Source organism: Leptosomus discolor, chromosome 3 (genome assembly GCF_034619465.1).
Source record: "Leptosomus discolor isolate bLepDis1 chromosome 3, bLepDis1.hap2, whole genome shotgun sequence".
Taxonomy (NCBI): Eukaryota; Metazoa; Chordata; class Aves; order Leptosomiformes; family Leptosomidae; genus Leptosomus; species Leptosomus discolor.
The window spans coordinates 6,533,392-6,551,600 of NC_141393.1; the positions used below are offsets into that span (position 1 = coordinate 6,533,392).

Sequence of the window (18,209 nt, forward strand, 5' to 3'; positions counted from 1 at the left end):
TCCGTAAGCAGGTTCTTGTCTGATATGGCACAGGAAAAAAAAATTAACATTCAAGACAATTCAAGGGCTTCTAACCTCTCAAGACCTGAAAGGAATGAATTTGTGCTTTGAGCATATTTAAAATTTCCTTCTGCCTTCAGATACCATGCCACATGCTCACTTCAGAGGCTGAAGGGACCACAAGCATCTGTCTTGCACCACCTGCCACAGTGCCTGAACCACCGTGCAAAGTGCATTTGCTTTCTTAATGTGCCACCAGACTTGTAGTTGAAAGAAGATTTTTCTCAACACTGCCCTACTGTCAGCACTGGTGATAGTGAGGAGGTTTGTGTTACAGGTAGAGACCGCAGCTGTTCATGAAAACTCTTTTTTAAGCAGGGTTTCCAGAAATAAGACATAGTAGAAAAGCTTGAAGAGGAAAAACCCTAGACGTCTTCAGATACATGCTTGCCAAAAAGTCTTGGGAGTCCCACAGAGGAACCAGATGGCCCCATATGTGATAGTAAAACCAAAAAGACAAGGAGGAAACTCATTAATAACCACGGCAGCCATCTCATTTAGAAACACATTGCCTACACATGGCCCTTCCCCACCAAACACTTGCAGTGACTCTTCCCTTTGGATTTTATGTCTTCTACATTAACCCCAGTAAACCAGGCTGCAGGTAAACAGGAAACGACAGTCCATGGCCACTGCAGCCGTGGGGATAACGTTAGCCATATGTTCTTAAGCAGAACGTCAGAAAATGGTCCAGCAGAATAATATCCCATTTCCTCTATTAAGCCCTGGCTCCACGCATCCCCACAGTAGAAAATATCTGTACAATACAAGGTTTGGGTCTTTCCCTGCTTCTTCCTGCCCAGGGCTGGGGGATTGTCATCCCTAGGGAGACCAGTCCTCCCTCCCAGTGCTGGGGCAGGAGGTGCCTCAGCAGCCCCCCAAGTCCTGTGCACACCCACCCAGGCTCTGCAGGCGGCTGAGGGTGGCCATCAGCACTGCAGAAGGAGAGAGTGCTGTGGTGGATGGACCAGGCCTCAACATGGCTTCTGGGCCAGGCCCCGCCATTGGCAGGCAACCAGGCTCTGAGGGCCACTCTCCATCCCCTCACCCCGAGGCAGAGGGACAGACATCCCGGGGGGTCAGGCTGGTTCTGTCCCCCCAACAGACCTCCCAGGTCTATGGCGGGGGTGTAGGCCCACCCCATGCCTGCCTTCCAAAGTCGCCAATGAAGAGGTCGTGATGTGAGCAGGCGTTCAAGGGAGGCCTGGGGCAGGAGAAGACATCACTGCCTTCCCCATGTTGTTCCTTGTAGAGGTCATTTTCGGGGAGCGGACAATTGGTCAGGAATTTTCTTCATTGTTGTAACTTCTCTGCTTCTGGTTCAAGGCTTTCCTCTGTCATGGATAATAAATCACATGAAGATTAGATCAAAATATTACAATAAACCTAGAAGAGTCTTGCCCAACATGCAAAGTGGTCTTCTCACAAAACAGAGTGCATACAGTACTTTCAGGTCCTAGCAGTTAAACTTGATAGTTCCTGGCCTTGGAGACTATGCTAGCATCCCAACCTTTCAAAACATGTGAGATTTAAAAACATTAATAATAAGGCTTAGATTCTTTATTTGCTTTTCCAAGACTGTAGACTGCAGTTGAGTTGCATTTTGAAGCTTTCCCATGGATCTCTTTAAATGCAGTCATCTGTGTTTTACAGTTATCACTGTAAAAACAGAGTCTCTAAGAATAAATATCCTCTATTCAAAATTGAAGATAAAATAATGATTGTATGAAGGAATATCAGGTGGCACTGCTGATTATTTCTATGTGAACGAAGCTCATAGAGACAAACAATCAGCAGGATAACATCACCTCTTTTTAATTACCTAAAAAAGTCTAATAAAAAGTGCTGCAACTTTTCTCTGGAGATAGCCAGCTTGTTAAGAGAGGGCCCCTTTCTTTCCTATATATTTATGGCTGCTGCCACCTTGCCAAGCTATTACTGGGGACCTTCTTCGTTCAAAATCAGCATTGATTTATGGCTCAGCAAAGGACAATCAGCAAAGGCGGTGCCATCCTTCACCTTCAGCACTCTGAGAAATTGCTTTGGAAATTGAACTGTGTCCAGAACAGCCACGTGTTAACTGATCTGCTATTAATCCTGTATCTTTGATACACGCACAGGACATGATCCCAGCACCCTCCCCTCCTGATGTTTGCATGAGATGGGGGCAATCAGTGTCCACTGCACTGTAGACTGTGGTAATGCTCTTCTGCAGTTTGAAAATGCAAAGTATCTCCAGTTAACCCCCAAAACAGATGAATCCATATGTTCATTTCACTGCAGAGAGAATACCATTATCTGGGTGAACATTGTAATCCCTGGACTAGTAGAAGACCTGCTCGTAGACCTGGATTAATAGAAGACCTATCCTATCTATCTTAAAAAAAATCCCCAAAAGAGTCATCTCTTCATTGCATGACAGCAAATTTGTTAACTACAAGATAAAGCTTTGCTAGGAAGGACCCTCTTTTTCTGAAAGTCTTAAGCAGGAGTCAGGCCTCAATGAACTCAGTGGTTGCAGAGTGCAGGCAATTTTGTACCTGACTGAAATTCAGGCACCTCTGGGTCAAGTAAATAAATTGATTTCTATAGTACCAATATACTGGGGGCAGGTTCTCAATTCTCTTGGTGAATTTAGACCCTCACCTGGAAATTATACTTGAGGAAAAAATGTAGGTTGTTCCTTTTCAAGCAATTAAGCATTTCTAGGTAGAAAATTTCCCATTCTTCCTGAGTCTTTTTGAAATATTATGGTCCCACTCTTGTGGTGGTACAAATAGCTTTGTAAAAATGTATCACTGGAATTACAGATTTTAATAGGAAAATGGTAATTTTATTTTTTCCTTATGTGATGAAACAATTTTTTCTGCAAAACCAGCCTCAAAATCAGGACTTCTGATGTGAAACAGTAACTTTTTTTTTCCCAGCAGATATTTAAAGACAGTGCTTCACTAGAACTTAAAAAAACTTCTGCAGAGTTGCAAAGCATTTCAATCTCTTTAACACTTCACAGAAAATTTCTAGTGGCTCTTACACAAAAGGTCCTCATGTCCCTCCAGGGCTACCTGCTGTCCTAGAGACGCCTTTTCAATTGCCATCATGCTGCCTGCAGAAGTCAAATACAATCTTATCTGCAGATGTTGCTTTCAAACTCCCGTCAAAGATGAGGGTGGTAATTATGGTACAGACATATAAAGTGCACACACAAGCAGAGGATATGTCACAAAATGGGATGGTTTGTTGCAGGATATTTAAGCTAAGAAATACTTTGATTTCTAGCTCCAGGCTTCTAGGGATTTATTGCTGCCCTGTGTCTGAAATAAATTTAGCTACTGCATTGATCACCAAATGGGGAAAGTCACTGCCCAGCCTTACGGTGAGAGCAGCTGGGCAACGCAGCACCAGCTTACAAGAGCTACTGGGATATTAGGTCTGAGCGAGCAAGGGTGATTTTGTCTAGGAGGATCTGCTACCTCCTTCCTTTTACTACAACTCACAGTCTGAACATGGATAAAGCAAATGCATGTTCAACATGAATGAAAATTTACCTCTCTCATAAACCACCTGCTTCCTGACAGGTTTATTAGAGTAAGACCTAAGATGGGAATCCTAGTAGATTTTTCCCCCTCTATTTACTTATGCCAGAAAAAAAAACTTTCAGTTTGTTTGCACTCACTTCTATTAACCTATCAATCACAACCTGAATTTAATCTGGTTACCCTTTTTCCTGTGTACAAAATTATGTCACAGCAAAGAGGATTCATAGAGGGAGCCACGGACCAGTCTTTCTTTATAGCATCTTCCTAACTCCCAGGAAACAAGAGGAGGCATGAAGCCCCATCTGCATTTGCAAGAACTGACAAGCCTTTAAAATTTTGTCATAAGTCTATTGATGGCCTCACTTGTGTCTGGATGTCCCTGCTGAGCCTGGAATACTTTCCTGGGGGTCACAAAAATTACTAGTTAATAATAAATGACAAAGGCAATCTTTTCTTCCCAAAAAGAATGGGCCAAATTTGGAGTTCATATGATGTGGAGAGAGCTGCTCTGACTTCAATAGATCTACTTGTCCATATCAGATGACCATCTGTGATACTCTCTTCCTGATAAATGAACACAGGGACTCTTTAATGGTTAATGCACTAGTGCAATAATGGGGGCGGGGGGGGGGGCAAATGTGTGTCATTCCCTTCAATCATCTCTTCTAAACTCACTTTCAGCACAAAAAAGAGCCACATGGGGAATTGCCACCTGCTTATTTCATCAAGAAGGCAATCAGCATTGTACATAATCTACTTCCTACCTTGAATGACTGAGATTCACAGTGCTTGTTTCTAACTCCTGTTTGGGAGCTAGTGTTAATTTCCTCAACCAATAATAAATTTTAATTTCCAAGACAAAACAATGGAATGTAATTTTTTTGCCTATGTCATCATTAATCAGTTTAATTAAGCATCAGCTTAGACAGATTTTAGCCTTCCTGGTGTTTACCCTCAGTGTACGTGTGAAGAGCAACTACATCCCCCCTTCCCAGCCTTCCTTTTGCTAGCACAATGAAGCCAAACTCTTCCAGACTCCATTCCTGTAATGGCCCCTACATTCCCTTGGATACCCCTAACAGCACTTCTCTGACCCACTGAGCACTTCCACACTGTGTTGGGCCAGGATTTTCTCATCAACATTTGTTTCTAACAAGCAAACTTTCAGCCAACAAGAGAATTCTCTGTTATCAATCTAGGACATTGCTTTTGTGACGCAAAATAAAATTTTTATTGCTCACAGGCTTCAAGATTATCCAGTTCCTTCCATATGGCATCCCAAGGGTCTCCTCCAATGTCTCACTACTTTGTATCTTTAGCAAATCTCATTAGCATCCTCTGCATCTGGGGTATTTTATTTATTTTCATTTTATGTATGAAAAGTTGAAATATGGCTGATACTTGGGGAACTTCACTACTGACCTCTCCTTTAAACACTACCAATTACTATCTGCTTCTGAAGATCTTAAAATCTTCTATTAATTGCCATTTTATCTGGTTCACTCATAATTTCTCTCATGGCACCATATCAGAGACTTCAGGTACATGACTGTGTAGCAGCTTTTCTGCTTGATTTCTTTTGCAAAACCTAAGTTATGATACTGTGCTTCAACCTGCATAACAGATTCAACAGCATTTCATTCTAGAGGGAAGATCTACTCAGGTCTCTTGTGACTGGAAAGCTGTAGGAGTACCTTTGGCTAAATGGCAGTAGGAACAATGTTTTCTTTTAATTTGCACTATTGGTATAGTGTGTGAGTCATAGACTTGTGATTGCTGTTGGGAGAGTGGGCGAGATAAAACATTTGAGACTAAGAGAGACTCTTGGCTATATCCTGATCTCAGAATTAAAATTTAAGCTTATTTCTGAAAGTCTGGTGTTCAAAAGTGACACTAGTAGTGTCAGGATTTTATGCTCCTTATGGTTCTTTTTAAGCTGACGTGAAAACTTGGAGTATACCTTGTGGAATCATAGAATTATTTAGGTTGGAAAATACCTTTAAGATCATTGAGTCCAACTGTTAACCCAGCACTGCCAACCGCTAAACCACGTCCCTAAGTGCCACATCTACACATCTTTTAAATACCTACAGGGATGGTGACTCCACCATTTCCCTGGACAGATCATTCCAGTGCTGAACAACCCTTTCGATGAAGAATTTTTTCCTAATGTCCAATCTAAACCTCCCTTGGCTCAACTTGAGGCCATTTCCTCTTGTCCTATCACTTGTTACCTGGGAGAAGAGACTGACTCCCACCTCACTACAACCTCCTTTCAGGTAGCTGCAGAGAGCGATAAGATCTCCCCTCAGCCTCCTCTTCTCCAGGCTAAACACCCCCAGTTCCCTCAGCCTCTCCTTACAAGACCTGTTCTCCAGACCCTTCACCAGCTTCATTACCCTTCTCTGGACACGCTCCAGCACCTCAATGTCCTTCTTGCAGTGAGGGGCCCAACACTGCACACAGGATTCAAGGTGCAGCCTCACCAGTGCTGAATACAGGGGCATGATCACCTCCCTGCTCCCCCTGGCCACACCATTGCTGATATAGGCCAAGATGCTGTTTGCCTTCTTGGCCACCTGGGCACATGGGGGCTTCATTCTTCTCCCTGTCCTTGTCTGTCAGCTCAGGGGGCTGGGTCACCCAAGAACAACTGGTCTTACTATTAAAGACTGAGGCACAGAAGGCATTAAGTACCTCAGCCTTTTACTCATCCTTTGTCACTATGTTTCCCCCCATATCCAATAAAGGATGGAGATTCTTCTTAGCTCTCCTTTTGTGGCTAATGTATTTATAGAAACATTTTTTTATTCTCTTTTATGGCAGTAGCCAGATGAAGTTCTAGTTGTGCTTTGTCGCTTCTAATTTTCTCCCTGCATAACTTCAAGACATCTTTGTAGTCTCCTGAGTTGCCTGCCCCTTCTTCCAAAGGTCATAAACTCTCCTTTTTTCCCCCCAAGTTCCAGCCAAAGCTCTCTGTTCAGGCAGGCTGGTCTTCTTCCCCACCAACTCGTCCTTCAACACATGGGGACAGCCTGCTCCTGTGCCTTGAAGATTTCCTTCTTGAAGAATGTCCAGCCTTCCTGGACTCCTTTGCCCTTCAGGACTGCCTCCCAAGGGACACTGTCATCCAGACCCCTAGACAGGCCAACGTCTGCCCTCTGGAAGTCCAAGATAGCAGTTACGTTGACTCCATTCCTTACTTGTCCAAGAAGCAAAAACTCTATTGTTTCATGATTGCTGTGCCCAAGATGTCTTCCAACCATCACATCACCCACAAGTCCTTCTCTGTTCACAAACAGGTCTAGCAAGGCACCTTCCCTAGTTGGCTCACTCACTGACATTGTTAGGAAGTCATCTTCCTCACACCCTACAAACCTCTGAGACTCACTCCTCTCTGCTGTATTGTATTTCCAGCAGACACCTGTTAAGTTGAAGTCCCCCATGAGAAGAAGAACTAGCAATCATGAGACTTCTCCCAGCTGCTTATAGAATATTTCACCTGCCTCTTCATCCTGGTTGGATGGTTTGCAACAGACTCCTACCATGATATCTGCCTTGTTGGCCTATCCTCTCTTTCTTGCCCATAAACACTTGGAACCCTTTAATCACCTTTGTCAAGCTCTAGACAGTCAGAACTCTCCCTAACATACAGGGATACCCCACTGCCTCTGCTTCCATGTCTGTGCCTTCTGATGGGTTTATAGCCATCCATTGCAGCACTCCAGTTGTGAGAGTCATCCCACCATGTTTCCATGATTACAACTACATCAGAGTTTTCCAGCTGCACAATGGCTTCCAGCTCCTCCTGTTTGTTGCCTATGCTGCGTGCATTGGTGTAGACGCACTTCAGTTGGGCTACTTATCCCACTGCCTTTTTGAGGGGAGAAGCCCTAAGTCTTACATGACCATTCTCAGGCACTTCTGTGGTTTCTAACACTTCAATAACCCTTACACCTTTGCTGCTGCAAGAATCTCCATCCCCTGCCTCCACTGAGATGGCAGACTGAAGGACCTCACTAGCACACTCAATGCCAGCTTGCTGACCCATGGCTTATCACTAGCAAGCCTGGTTTTATCCCTTTCCCCATTCAAATCTAGTTTACAGGTCTTTCCATGAGCCCCGCTAACTCTTGCACAAAGATCATTTTCCCACTTTCAGAAAGGTGTACACCATCTGTTGCTAGCAGGTCTGATGTCACATAGACCGATCTGTGATCAAAAACCCCAAAATTCTGCCAGTGACACTAGTCACAGAGCCAGGTGTTGATCTGCTGAATCTTCCTGTTTCTTCCTGCATTATTCCCTGCCGCTGGAAGGACAGGGGAAAACACTACTTGTGCTCCTCAACCTCTCAACCAGTCGTCCCAAGGCCCTGAAACATCTTGTGATCACCCTTGGACTTCTGGTTGCAACTTCATCGCTGCCTAATTGAAAAATTAATTATGATAGTTTTCTGTCTGTAGTTCATCACAGCTTTGTATTTGCACTGAAAAAGTTGTAAATTGTCTACTGTTTGAGGGGGGAGGGAGGTGAGGAAAGTTTCCAGAACTTCAGAATCTTCTACTAGAAGGAATACAAGAGGTGCTTCCTCAAACGAGTTCTAAGCAGGTTACAACCCCACCTCTTCCTAATTAAGTGCTGCAGATTTTCTGATAGCTGACAAGTTAAGCTAATGTTCTGCCGATAACTGTTCAGTAATTATGTCTAGCCCGTGCTGAAGGTGGTACTTTTTCACTCAGTTTAACAGGCTGGTGTGGCTGGTGCTTTCTCCAAGCAAGCATCTGTAGAATTAGGAGAAATTAAATTAGGCCTCATGTCTAACTTGGCAAACGAAGAATATTTTGTGTAAAGACATCTGCTATTCAAGTCACTCTGCTGCCTGGTTGTTACATATCCTTTTTTTTAAAAGTCACATCTATAAAACTTTATAGACATTTTTGGACTGGTCTGGGCTACTTTACATCACTTTAGTTAAATTAGAGAGCTATACAAAAGAAATAAAGATGTAACTACTACTCTCTTTATAGCTCCCTCATAAAGGGAAATATACGCAGAGGGGCCTTATTGTGAATGATGATTAACTTCACTGGACTATTTTTTTCAACTTAAACAAAAAGAGCCATGAGGAGGCATAAATTGCAGCCTTGAGGCTGAATCACTTTGATATTGAGTGAACATAAGAAATGCGTCTGACGTGCCAGTTAAGGGGCAGATGGAGGGAAAAGCAATGAGAGCATGTCAGCACAGGGCTACTTTGTCTTTTGGTTTCCCTAGACTCCTTCTGCAGCTCTTTCCCATCCTCTTATTTTGATCCTGGTTCCTTCAGCATCTCCCAGCTTTTTGGCTTAGGCAGAGCAGGAGTGAAAGGGAAGATGAGAACGTGGGCAATGCAGAGATGGGCACATCCCAGTCAACAGGGGCTTGACAGTGCTAGACAGAACGGTCTACCCACATATCTGCCTGCCCATGTAACTTTACCTTGCCTTGCACACACACAGTGATGTCCTCCAGATTATAAATCTGGTGTACTTGTAGATTTAGCATTTTTTCTAGGGGAGCCATAGAGGTGGTGAAGATAGCTAGACTTGCAGCAGGTTTGGGGGACTTAGGTGCCCTTTCTGGTTCTACAGAGCTCATCCTCCCCCAATAACAGTTACCCATACAAAGAAGAAAGTAGAGTTGTAGAAGTAGCAAGTCACAGAATCACAGAATGTCAGGGGTTGGAAGGAACCTTGAAAGATCATCCAGTCCAACCCCCCCGCCAGAGCAGGACCACCTAGAGCAGGTCACACAGGAATGTGTCCAGGAGAGTTTTGAATGTCTCCAGAGAAGGAGACTTCACAACCCCTCTGGGCAGCCTGTTCCAGTGCTCTGTCACCCAAAAAAAGTCACAGGCATCTGACTTGCTAGCCTGCAGTTACCTGGATTAGAAGCTGACCAGAGGAGAACACCAACAGACGGTGAGCTGACTGTTCACTTACAAGCAGACACCAAAGGCAAGGAAATGAACAGTTCAGGTGAGAGAGAAGAGGGTCAAGCCCACGTACCTACTTACAGCTAACTCCCATTTCCACAGTTACCTGTGGAGAAGGATTGCCTACTCTCAATATCTTTCTTCTACCGTGGCAGAGAGAAGGGTTTTGCCACTCTCTCCTGTAAAGCTGCTGAGCAGCAAGAAAGCCTGGCAGAAATGAATAGAGACCATTCCTCCTTCCATTTTTGGGCACTGCAGCTATTGACTTTTTTTTCAGTGGACGTGCCTCACCCTTATCCAAGTACCATATGTCCCGCAGTGGCTGCATGTGCCAGCCAGTCTTACCAGGCTCCTTCGTGCCAGCAGCCACACTCCACTGATTCCTGACATCCCAGGATGCTCACATGCAAGTTCACTGATGTAGCATCTTTTAATTCTGTGCCTGAGAAAAGAATATATCAAGAAGAGCCAGGAAGAAATAATTGGTATTTTCAAAGCTGCACTGGGCAAACACATGGGCTTGCCACATATTTCCCTGGGTCCATATGGAGAAGGAAAGGCTGATAAGCTTACAGCTGACTGACTTGTAACCCACCAGGACAGGGATGGGAGCCAGCTGCCATCTGAAAGCATGCAGGGAGATAGCAAAAGCTATGGGGAAGCAGACAGACTCTCCTTAAGTGGATTAGCTGCTCGCAGAACATTATATCATTCTTATCTCCTCCCAATTCCAGAGCTTTGCTGACACTGATGTGTTTTATGATCCTGCTCTCACTAGATTAATATCAAAGAACAGAGGAAGCATAAAAGAGATCAGTAACAGTTCAGAGGCAAACACATAGGCTAGAAGAAGAGTGGAATACTGCTGAGATACCAAGAAGCAGAGAATTGAAACCAACGGTGTTAGAGAGTATTCACATTTCACATCAAAGTACCAGTGGAGTATTCATTTCAAGGTACATAGGCAGACATTCAAGTGACATAAAGTTCTGACGCAGCTCTTCAGTAACTATTGAACTTCTCAACAGGGAGCAGTTTAAGACCAGGCTTATACAGTTTCTGGAAGGTACAGGTGAAACCATGGAGAAAATATTTGAAAGTCATAGACCCTAAAAAAGACACATTTGCAGGTGTAGACATTCTAACGAAATTTTTTCATCCCACCAGCACACCACTGCTGATTTCATATCCCCAAGCCAGAGTCAAACTGGTTTCAGTTCAAATTAGCACAGTCATTTGGGCTGGCTGTCAACGGTAAGCTCAGCAGGTAGGCCTGTTATCTTCCTTGAAAGGCAGCACCATGTTGAGCAGATCAAAACACAGCTCTCTTCTTTACATTAGCCAGCCAGTTCCCAGCCATGGAAAGGCCTGTTCCAGACCTGTCCTTGCATCTGAACAAGTCTCCCAGCTGAGACATCCACCTTAGCAACCTCTCAGCTTCCTCTCCAGAAAGGAAGTATCAGCATCTCAAACTACCCAGAGACAGAAGATGAAAGACACTGCTTGAGCAAGGTATTTAGCACACACCTAACTCCAACCATCTGAACAACCTCCCTTGGTAAGGTGGGTCTTCAAAACATCCATACTTGTTAAAGCAGCCTTTGAACCAGGAGGACAAGCTGACTCCTGAAGCACTAGTAATGCAGTGCCAGATCCAGGTTCCTCTGGCAAGGAGTATTTTGAAGAAAAAAAGAACATTTTAATGCCTTCCCTTCCCCTGCATTTTACCCAGGTAGTGTGAGCTGCTGCTTAGGTTTTACCTGCCTAGAGACCCTCACAAGTTTTTACTATTCAAGCTTGCCTACAGCTGCTCTCACTTTGAATGCAAATGAAGATCACAAACAAAAGGGCTTTACAGCCTGTGTACCTCAGGGCACAGCTCAGACCATGAATGTGTGTCATTGGGGTAAGTGCCTTTAGCCATCTACTGTAATCACACTAGAATATCTTAAAAAGTAGAGCTCAGTATAGTTTTTTTCGGCTCACTTGTTTGAAAACCAAAGAAAATGGAGGTATAGCTTCCCCCCGCCCCCCCCCCCCTCCCCGAGCTGCTCTATGGATGAGACTTATTAGGGAACACTAAAGGCATCACAAGCTTTCACTCCTATATGCACAGAGCGTCTGTCATTGCAGGCTGTATAGCAGGACTATGAGTTAGCAGAGGTTTCTGAACAAGGCTGATGGGAGCTTTGGGCACGATGGCTTTCTCCAGGCTTCCATTTTCAAAAGTATCACGGAAAGTGCTGCTGTGATCCCAGTAAGGTGACAGTAGCCATGGGCAGCACAAGGAATCCAAGCCCTGGCTGAAGTCCTCTGCTTCTAGTACATCCCAGTGTGGTCTTCCAAATTGGTTCCACTCACCAGATTAACCCACCCCAGCTGCTCAACTGCACTTGCTCACTTGCAGGTCACTACTCCTAGATATGTGGAAAGTCAGGGTGGCTGCAAGGAAGTTTGGGAGCTGGGTTGGAAAGGTGGGATGTAAGAAAAGCTAGAAGTAAAGGGTACGGGTCAGAGAGGTGGGTGTGCAGGGGTACAGTTGGGGCAATGAGGGCCTGGAGTGGAGGGCTGGGGGTTTTGAGAGAGGGTGATGCTGGAGGAGACAAGAATGGGGTTCTTGGTCCCTATTGATTTAGTCTCTTAAGAATATTTGGACTCTGCCAGAAGGTTTTATTTTGTTTGATTTTTCAAATATACAGGAGAAGTATTCTTCAAATCCTGCTCCTGGTTCAGCACAGCAGAAGGCTAATCATGGGTATAACTGCATTGGTGGTGCTCTGGGAGAACACATTTACGGGACCAGTGGGATGGGACATTAAATGTGCTCATTTTCAAAATTAATATGTTGGACCCAGGTACTCATCTTGTAAGCAATAAGAATTCTGAAGGTCAACCTCTAACCTCAAGGACACTTGTACAGGCGGTCCTGTCTTCCTCAGAGATACAGGGTATATACTGGCCATTTGAGTGTGCTGGCAGGGAAGTCTACGAGGCAGTTAAAGCTGGGGGTAGATGTTGAATTTTAACTCCTGGCTGCAAACTACACGTGCTAAACCAAACACATTCCATTTGATCAAAAGCAACATACATCACTTTGAGGTACTCGGTTTTCCATTGAGAAAAAATGTTCATATCTAGCTGCAGGTGACATTTAAAAGACAGTCTAGTATTTTTAAATAACAAGAAGAATACTGAAATATAAACCTTAAATGAAAATAAGGGTGTTTGAGACTCATCACAAGAATTAACTAGCCCATAGCCTTACCAATGTTTCTACCAACTCCTCATGAGCGTTTGGGTTGCACATCTATACAGAAACAGAACTGCAGTCTGGCCTCGGACAGATGTCACTCTGTCCATGTGTAACTGAGACGAAGGTGAATTAAATGAATCAATCTAAGGAAAGACTTCCATTTAAAAAGTCAGGGTAAGTATTTAAGGATCTAGTTCTTTCTAGAAAAAAATAATTTCTGCACAAAACCTTTTGTGATAGAAAAGGAGAAAAACTGCAATTTGGCTGAAAATATTCTGATGTTCACATTTTCACACAATCAAAAAAAAAAAAAAATTTTCCACAGGTATGTTCCACAAATGGGCAAATCATTCAGCACTTAAGCAATTGTTCGTTTTGAAGCGTTTTAAAAAATGTTCACAGCTGTTGCTCTTGTCTGATGGTTCTCAAACACCAAATGCCAGTTTTTAAACACCCTTGAACAAGAGCAAATGTTTGTTTTGGTTCCCAGCCTCTGGGCTCAGTATTGACCCCCCAGTTTGAAGCAGATTTCAAAGAACATCTTTGGATAAGACAGTTCCATGACGATAAGGAACCCGAAAAGCCCTTTGTGTTTTGCTGACCCCTTCCAGACCGCGTTGCTTATGATTTGCACAATGTGCAAATGGAGGAAGAGACACTTATTCATGTTCCTGTTACTGGCTAACACCACCACCAAAAAAAACCAACCCAAACTATGTGCTAGGATCCTTCTTTTATTGCCATACTCATGTGAAACTGATAGATGAGCTATGTACTGCAGACAACCTTGTTGGACTGCACCATTTTGTAAGGGCACAGTGTGTGTGGATCTCAAGCGGAGGGAGAGAAAATGCTGCTTCTTGCACAGTATGTGTCCAGTTTGCAAATGTCAAGGTAATCCCAGTGGCAACAAGAGGGAGAACTTTTTACATTTAGTAACATTTATTTCTGCATTCGGTATCAAGTACATAAGTGCAAATATTCAGAGTCCATAATTAAGTCCATTAGGAACTACAGAGAATGTAATACAAATTGTAATAAATTTAACATGCTGGAACTTTCCAGTTACCATACATGTAAATCAGCCTGTCAATCCCTTACGACAAAAGTACTGGGTTTTGTTTTCATTTTTTTGAGTTTTACAAAACTGATTACCATAAGTACCGATTACTGTTTATTTTATTTGTGCTGGAAAACACTAAAACATCAGTCTACAATTCTATATAGTTAATAAAGATGAATCCAACCAGCAACCCAGTGACGTAGAAGCAATTTTAACTATTGCATCAGTGCGCTAAGCAGGAAAGCCCCTAGCCACATGTAACATTAAAAGTTATAGAAGCAATGCCAATAGAAGAAGGAAAAACACTAAAAAAATAAAATAAAAAGGTCAATATTATTTAGGCTCTCACCATCATGCACTTTATAAGCAACACAAAAAACCACATCTAGTACACTTTTCTCTTTACTATACTTTAGTGCTTGTCACAAGTGATTGCAAATATTCTAAGTGCAGAAGCAGCAGGGGAAAAGCACTGCTTCCGAGTTTTATGTTTCTAAGATTATGGTGTTGAGAAAAAAAAGAACGATAAATTTGCTGTAAAGTGTAAGAACAGAGCTGTTTCACTCCAGATTTCCCCATTATTCGCTACTGTAGTCAATGAATTCTTGATGTCTGCTTTACTCCGCCTTTCTCTTAGCACCTGGGATTTTAGCTTGAATCCTAGAAACAAAGAGGAAGAAAAAGAAGGGTTATATGGTGAGGCAGCAATTCCATTCCAGTGGATCCCCCTTGGAGTCTTATCCAGGCATCATCTCTAGCTTCCATGCATTCAGTGTGTTGCTGCAACATGTGGACTAGAGTCTAATAAGAAAAAGAGGTGATGTCCATTGATGCGTTCTTACAAACCCCTAGCTGTAAATGGCCCAGGTTTTGGTGGTTCATGTAACCATGGGATACGCTCAGTGATATTCTCCCCCACTTCATTATTCTACCATGGTCTATTGTCTGTTGGAAGCCAGGAATGAAGTTTAAAGTTTTCAGTACAAACTTTTAGTCCTGCCCAAGGCAAAATGTTTTGCAGAATCACAGAAATAATTGGCTGGAAAGGACCCTGGAACTCTTTGAATCCACTTCCTGTGTGAGGCAGGACTATTGCCAAAGCTAAATAAGGTTGGCCACAGCTTTGTCTTGCTGCATCTTGAAAACCTCCAAGGAAGGAGGTTCTGACACCTCCCTATGTAGCCTGTTCCAGTGCTGTCCTAATCTCCTAGTGAAAAAGTTTCTCCTAATGTCCGACACCAACCTCCTAAGCTGGATATATATCGTTGCTCCTTGTTACAATATCTGCCACTATTGAGAACAGTTTGGCTCTATCATCTTGTAATTTCCCATCAAGTACTTATAGGCGGCTATGAAATCACTCCTTCGCCCCTTCATTGCCAGGCTAAACAAGCCCAATCTCCTCAGCATCTCCTCACGGGTCACTTGCTCTCTGTACCTCATTGTTTTGCAGCCTTCCATTGGATACCTGTTATTTGGCCAACATTTGCAAAGCCAGGGATACAAACTACTGAGATGTATGGATCTACCTTGCAGACCAGCCATCCTGCTTCAGTAATTCTCAAATTTTGAGACCCTCACTGTGCCCTTAGGGATCCCACAAAAGCTTTTGATACAGGCAACGCATTAGGAACTAGAGCAGACTGCATAAAGAATTTCATCCATATGTTCTGCCCGTTCCATGGTGGTTTCAAACACTCAAGATCATGGTGCTTCCAGGCATTTTCTTTCAGTAACATCGTAGTGTTCTCATTCCCACTTTGTTCATTAACAGTATTATTAACTCTAAAGGCCAGAGACCCTGAATGCAAAACCCCAGTCTTGGAGTGGTCTGTGGGGAAGGGATTTAACACATTGCTTCCTGTTTTGACCAGGTAAAAGTATGGACGTCAGTCCCTGTTTGGGCTGCTCTGTCCACAGCTGCCCCAAAGGGCAGGAGAGGGGAGAGAAGGATGTAGGATCACAGCGCTTAGTCTACATTCAGCTGAGAAGACCCGTGTTCCTCCAGGGATCTGCCCTCCTGCAGTCTCTTACATGCCAGGATCTGGGGAGGACATCATTTACAGAGTGTGTTGTCCCCAGGACCACCCAGCTCTTAGGCACCCCCAGCGCAGCACAACCTCAGAGCCAGACTTCTGGTCAAGTCTGCTGCTGAACTCACTTTGCCACAACAGTGTTTATGTGGGTCCGCACAAGTCCCAAGTATTGATCAATCTGTGCCTGCAAAGAGCAAAAGGAGACCATGTCAACCAGGCATCAACAAGGCAGAACCACCCAGACACCCGAAAAACACCATGCGGACAGACCTACCTGGTACTTGTCATATACAACGGGGAGAGTAAACATAGACACCACAGCTGAGGAGAGAAAGAGCACACTGTTACATTCCTGCAGATCAGATTCCTCCAGAGAAGAGACCTACTTTGGTGGCAAACACGTATCATGCCACTTGGTCAGCTGATCCACGAGGGATCTTTGTATTAAAAATGAACTTTGCTCAAACCTCCCAAATATGGAATTTCCCATTGCTCTGGGACCAGTAGCTGCAAAACCATGAAACACAAATCAGTTCTAGCAGGAGGGACAATGTAATGGGAATAATGAATATATAAAGGGAAATAAAAGTTGATGGTTTAACTGCGGGGAAGGCACAATGAGGATAGGCTGTTTTGTCTAAGTAGAAATCACGAGAGTTAAAGATAAAAACAGATTTCAAAAGAAATGTTGATTTTTACCCATTATCAGAAGAGTCAGGCCATTGAAGAGGGCTCCCACATAAGTCAGCAGCCACATTAGTACTGCAAACTAAATTAAAGATGGATCATTACATCACTTCCAGTGTCAGTGTAAGAAAGAAATTAGTTCACTTAACTAGCTAACATAATAGCACGTTAGCCTTTTTTAATGTGTAAGGGGAGTTGTTAAGTAAGGCACATTAGGAACTAGGTACTTTTTCTGGGTGTATAAACCCCATTCTCCATTCTGCTGTTCACTGCTTCTCGCCCTCTTAGCTGAGCTTTCATGTATATTTAGGGCTTAACTACGTGCATTTAGGACTCTGCATTACGGACAGCATAGGCAGATTTCTGCATCCCGTTTTGATGATGGCAGGGGTCATCCCACACAGGTTAATCACAGCCTCACAGTAATAATCGCAGTGACTGAAAACTCTTGAGGCTGCGAGATGGGTACATTTTTCTAAAAATCGTTGGTAATTTAGGAGCCTAACCCATCTCTGCCCTCTTAATGATCTTCCCTTTGCTTTGAAGAACATCTGCTTGGGTGTAAGGCTGAAAATAAAAAATTATCTCAGCAGGGAGGGAAAGACTTTCCTCCACAGCAGGAAATGCCACCATTCGAGGAAATCCAGATTGATAAAGATATTAGCGGGGAACATACTAGTTTGTGGCAAAGTCATAGAAAGCATAACACAGAGATGTTTCTAGAACTGCAGTGGAGCTAAGCTGGTCCTGCAACTGTTAGAACTCCTGTATTATGTGTCAATAAATTCAAATTCAGATTGCCAAACCTCTAAACTGCTGGAAGCAAGCGGTTTGGAAATCAAAAACAAGAGCAACTTTTATATTTGGAGCTACACAGAACTAGGTTTGATGACGTCACTGTCAACATGGGAAGCAGCACTTTGAAATGTAGATTGATCCTCTAGAGAGGGGTTAAAAATATTTAAATGCAATCCTACTTTTAAAGAATCCACGAGGTCCTGAACGAGAAAGAGTCTCCTCAGCTCTTTGACTGTGCTGTTGACGTATAGCTGGAGACAGTCTGTGTATTTCTGAAGCTGGTCCTGTGAAAGATTCATTTCCATCTCCAAGTAGGCTCTGCCAGAAACACAGGTCCAGTTACAAACCCAGGCAGGTTCACCTACCGTTCACGCTCCTGCCTGTCTACCCAGTCACTCCCTCCTCCCCAGGCCTCGTTTCCTTACGCTGGAGCAACGTGTCCCCCTTCCTGCAGGCACAGAGCCACCAGCACGCACTGTCTTCACCTTCCATGACCCATCTCCCTGGGCAATTATGGACTGCACTGGGGTTGTTCGCCTCCAGCCTTGCCAGTTCCCCGCGCAGAGCCTGGTCTTGATGGGATCTCTCTCTTTACTCCACCCAAAGGGGGATGCAAATCCTAGCTGGAGGGGCTTCTCCCCAAATTTCTGTGCAACACTGCTGCCACAGAAGAGGACAACTCTTCCAGCTGGCAGGCTCTGGAGGAACAAAAGCTGATGTCTGGCCATGTGTCACCTTCAGCAGCAGTTCCCCCTTCTCCCTCCTCCATCCTTCTGCCTGCCCTGCACCTCCTCTG

At 43.8% G+C, this 18,209-nt stretch overlaps 1 protein-coding gene across 3 annotated transcripts in view; it reads right to left on the minus strand.

Annotated features, from left to right (window-relative positions):
• Nucleotides 1–14,509: 14,509 nt before the first annotated feature.
• RTN1 (reticulon 1) overlaps nt 14,510–18,209 on the minus strand; it is a 120,954-nt gene continuing 117,254 nt past the window's right edge. For all 3 annotated transcript variants that reach the window (XM_086462772.1, XM_086462771.1, XM_009950954.2), the window contains 5 exons: nt 17,593–17,731; nt 16,628–16,697; nt 16,203–16,249; nt 16,054–16,112; nt 14,510–14,552 (listed from right to left, as the gene is read on the minus strand). In XM_086462772.1, the coding sequence (XP_086318898.1) occupies nt 14,510–14,552; nt 16,054–16,112; nt 16,203–16,249; nt 16,628–16,697; nt 17,593–17,731 (358 nt within the window). The remainder of the gene's footprint in view (nt 14,553–16,053; nt 16,113–16,202; nt 16,250–16,627; nt 16,698–17,592; nt 17,732–18,209) is intronic.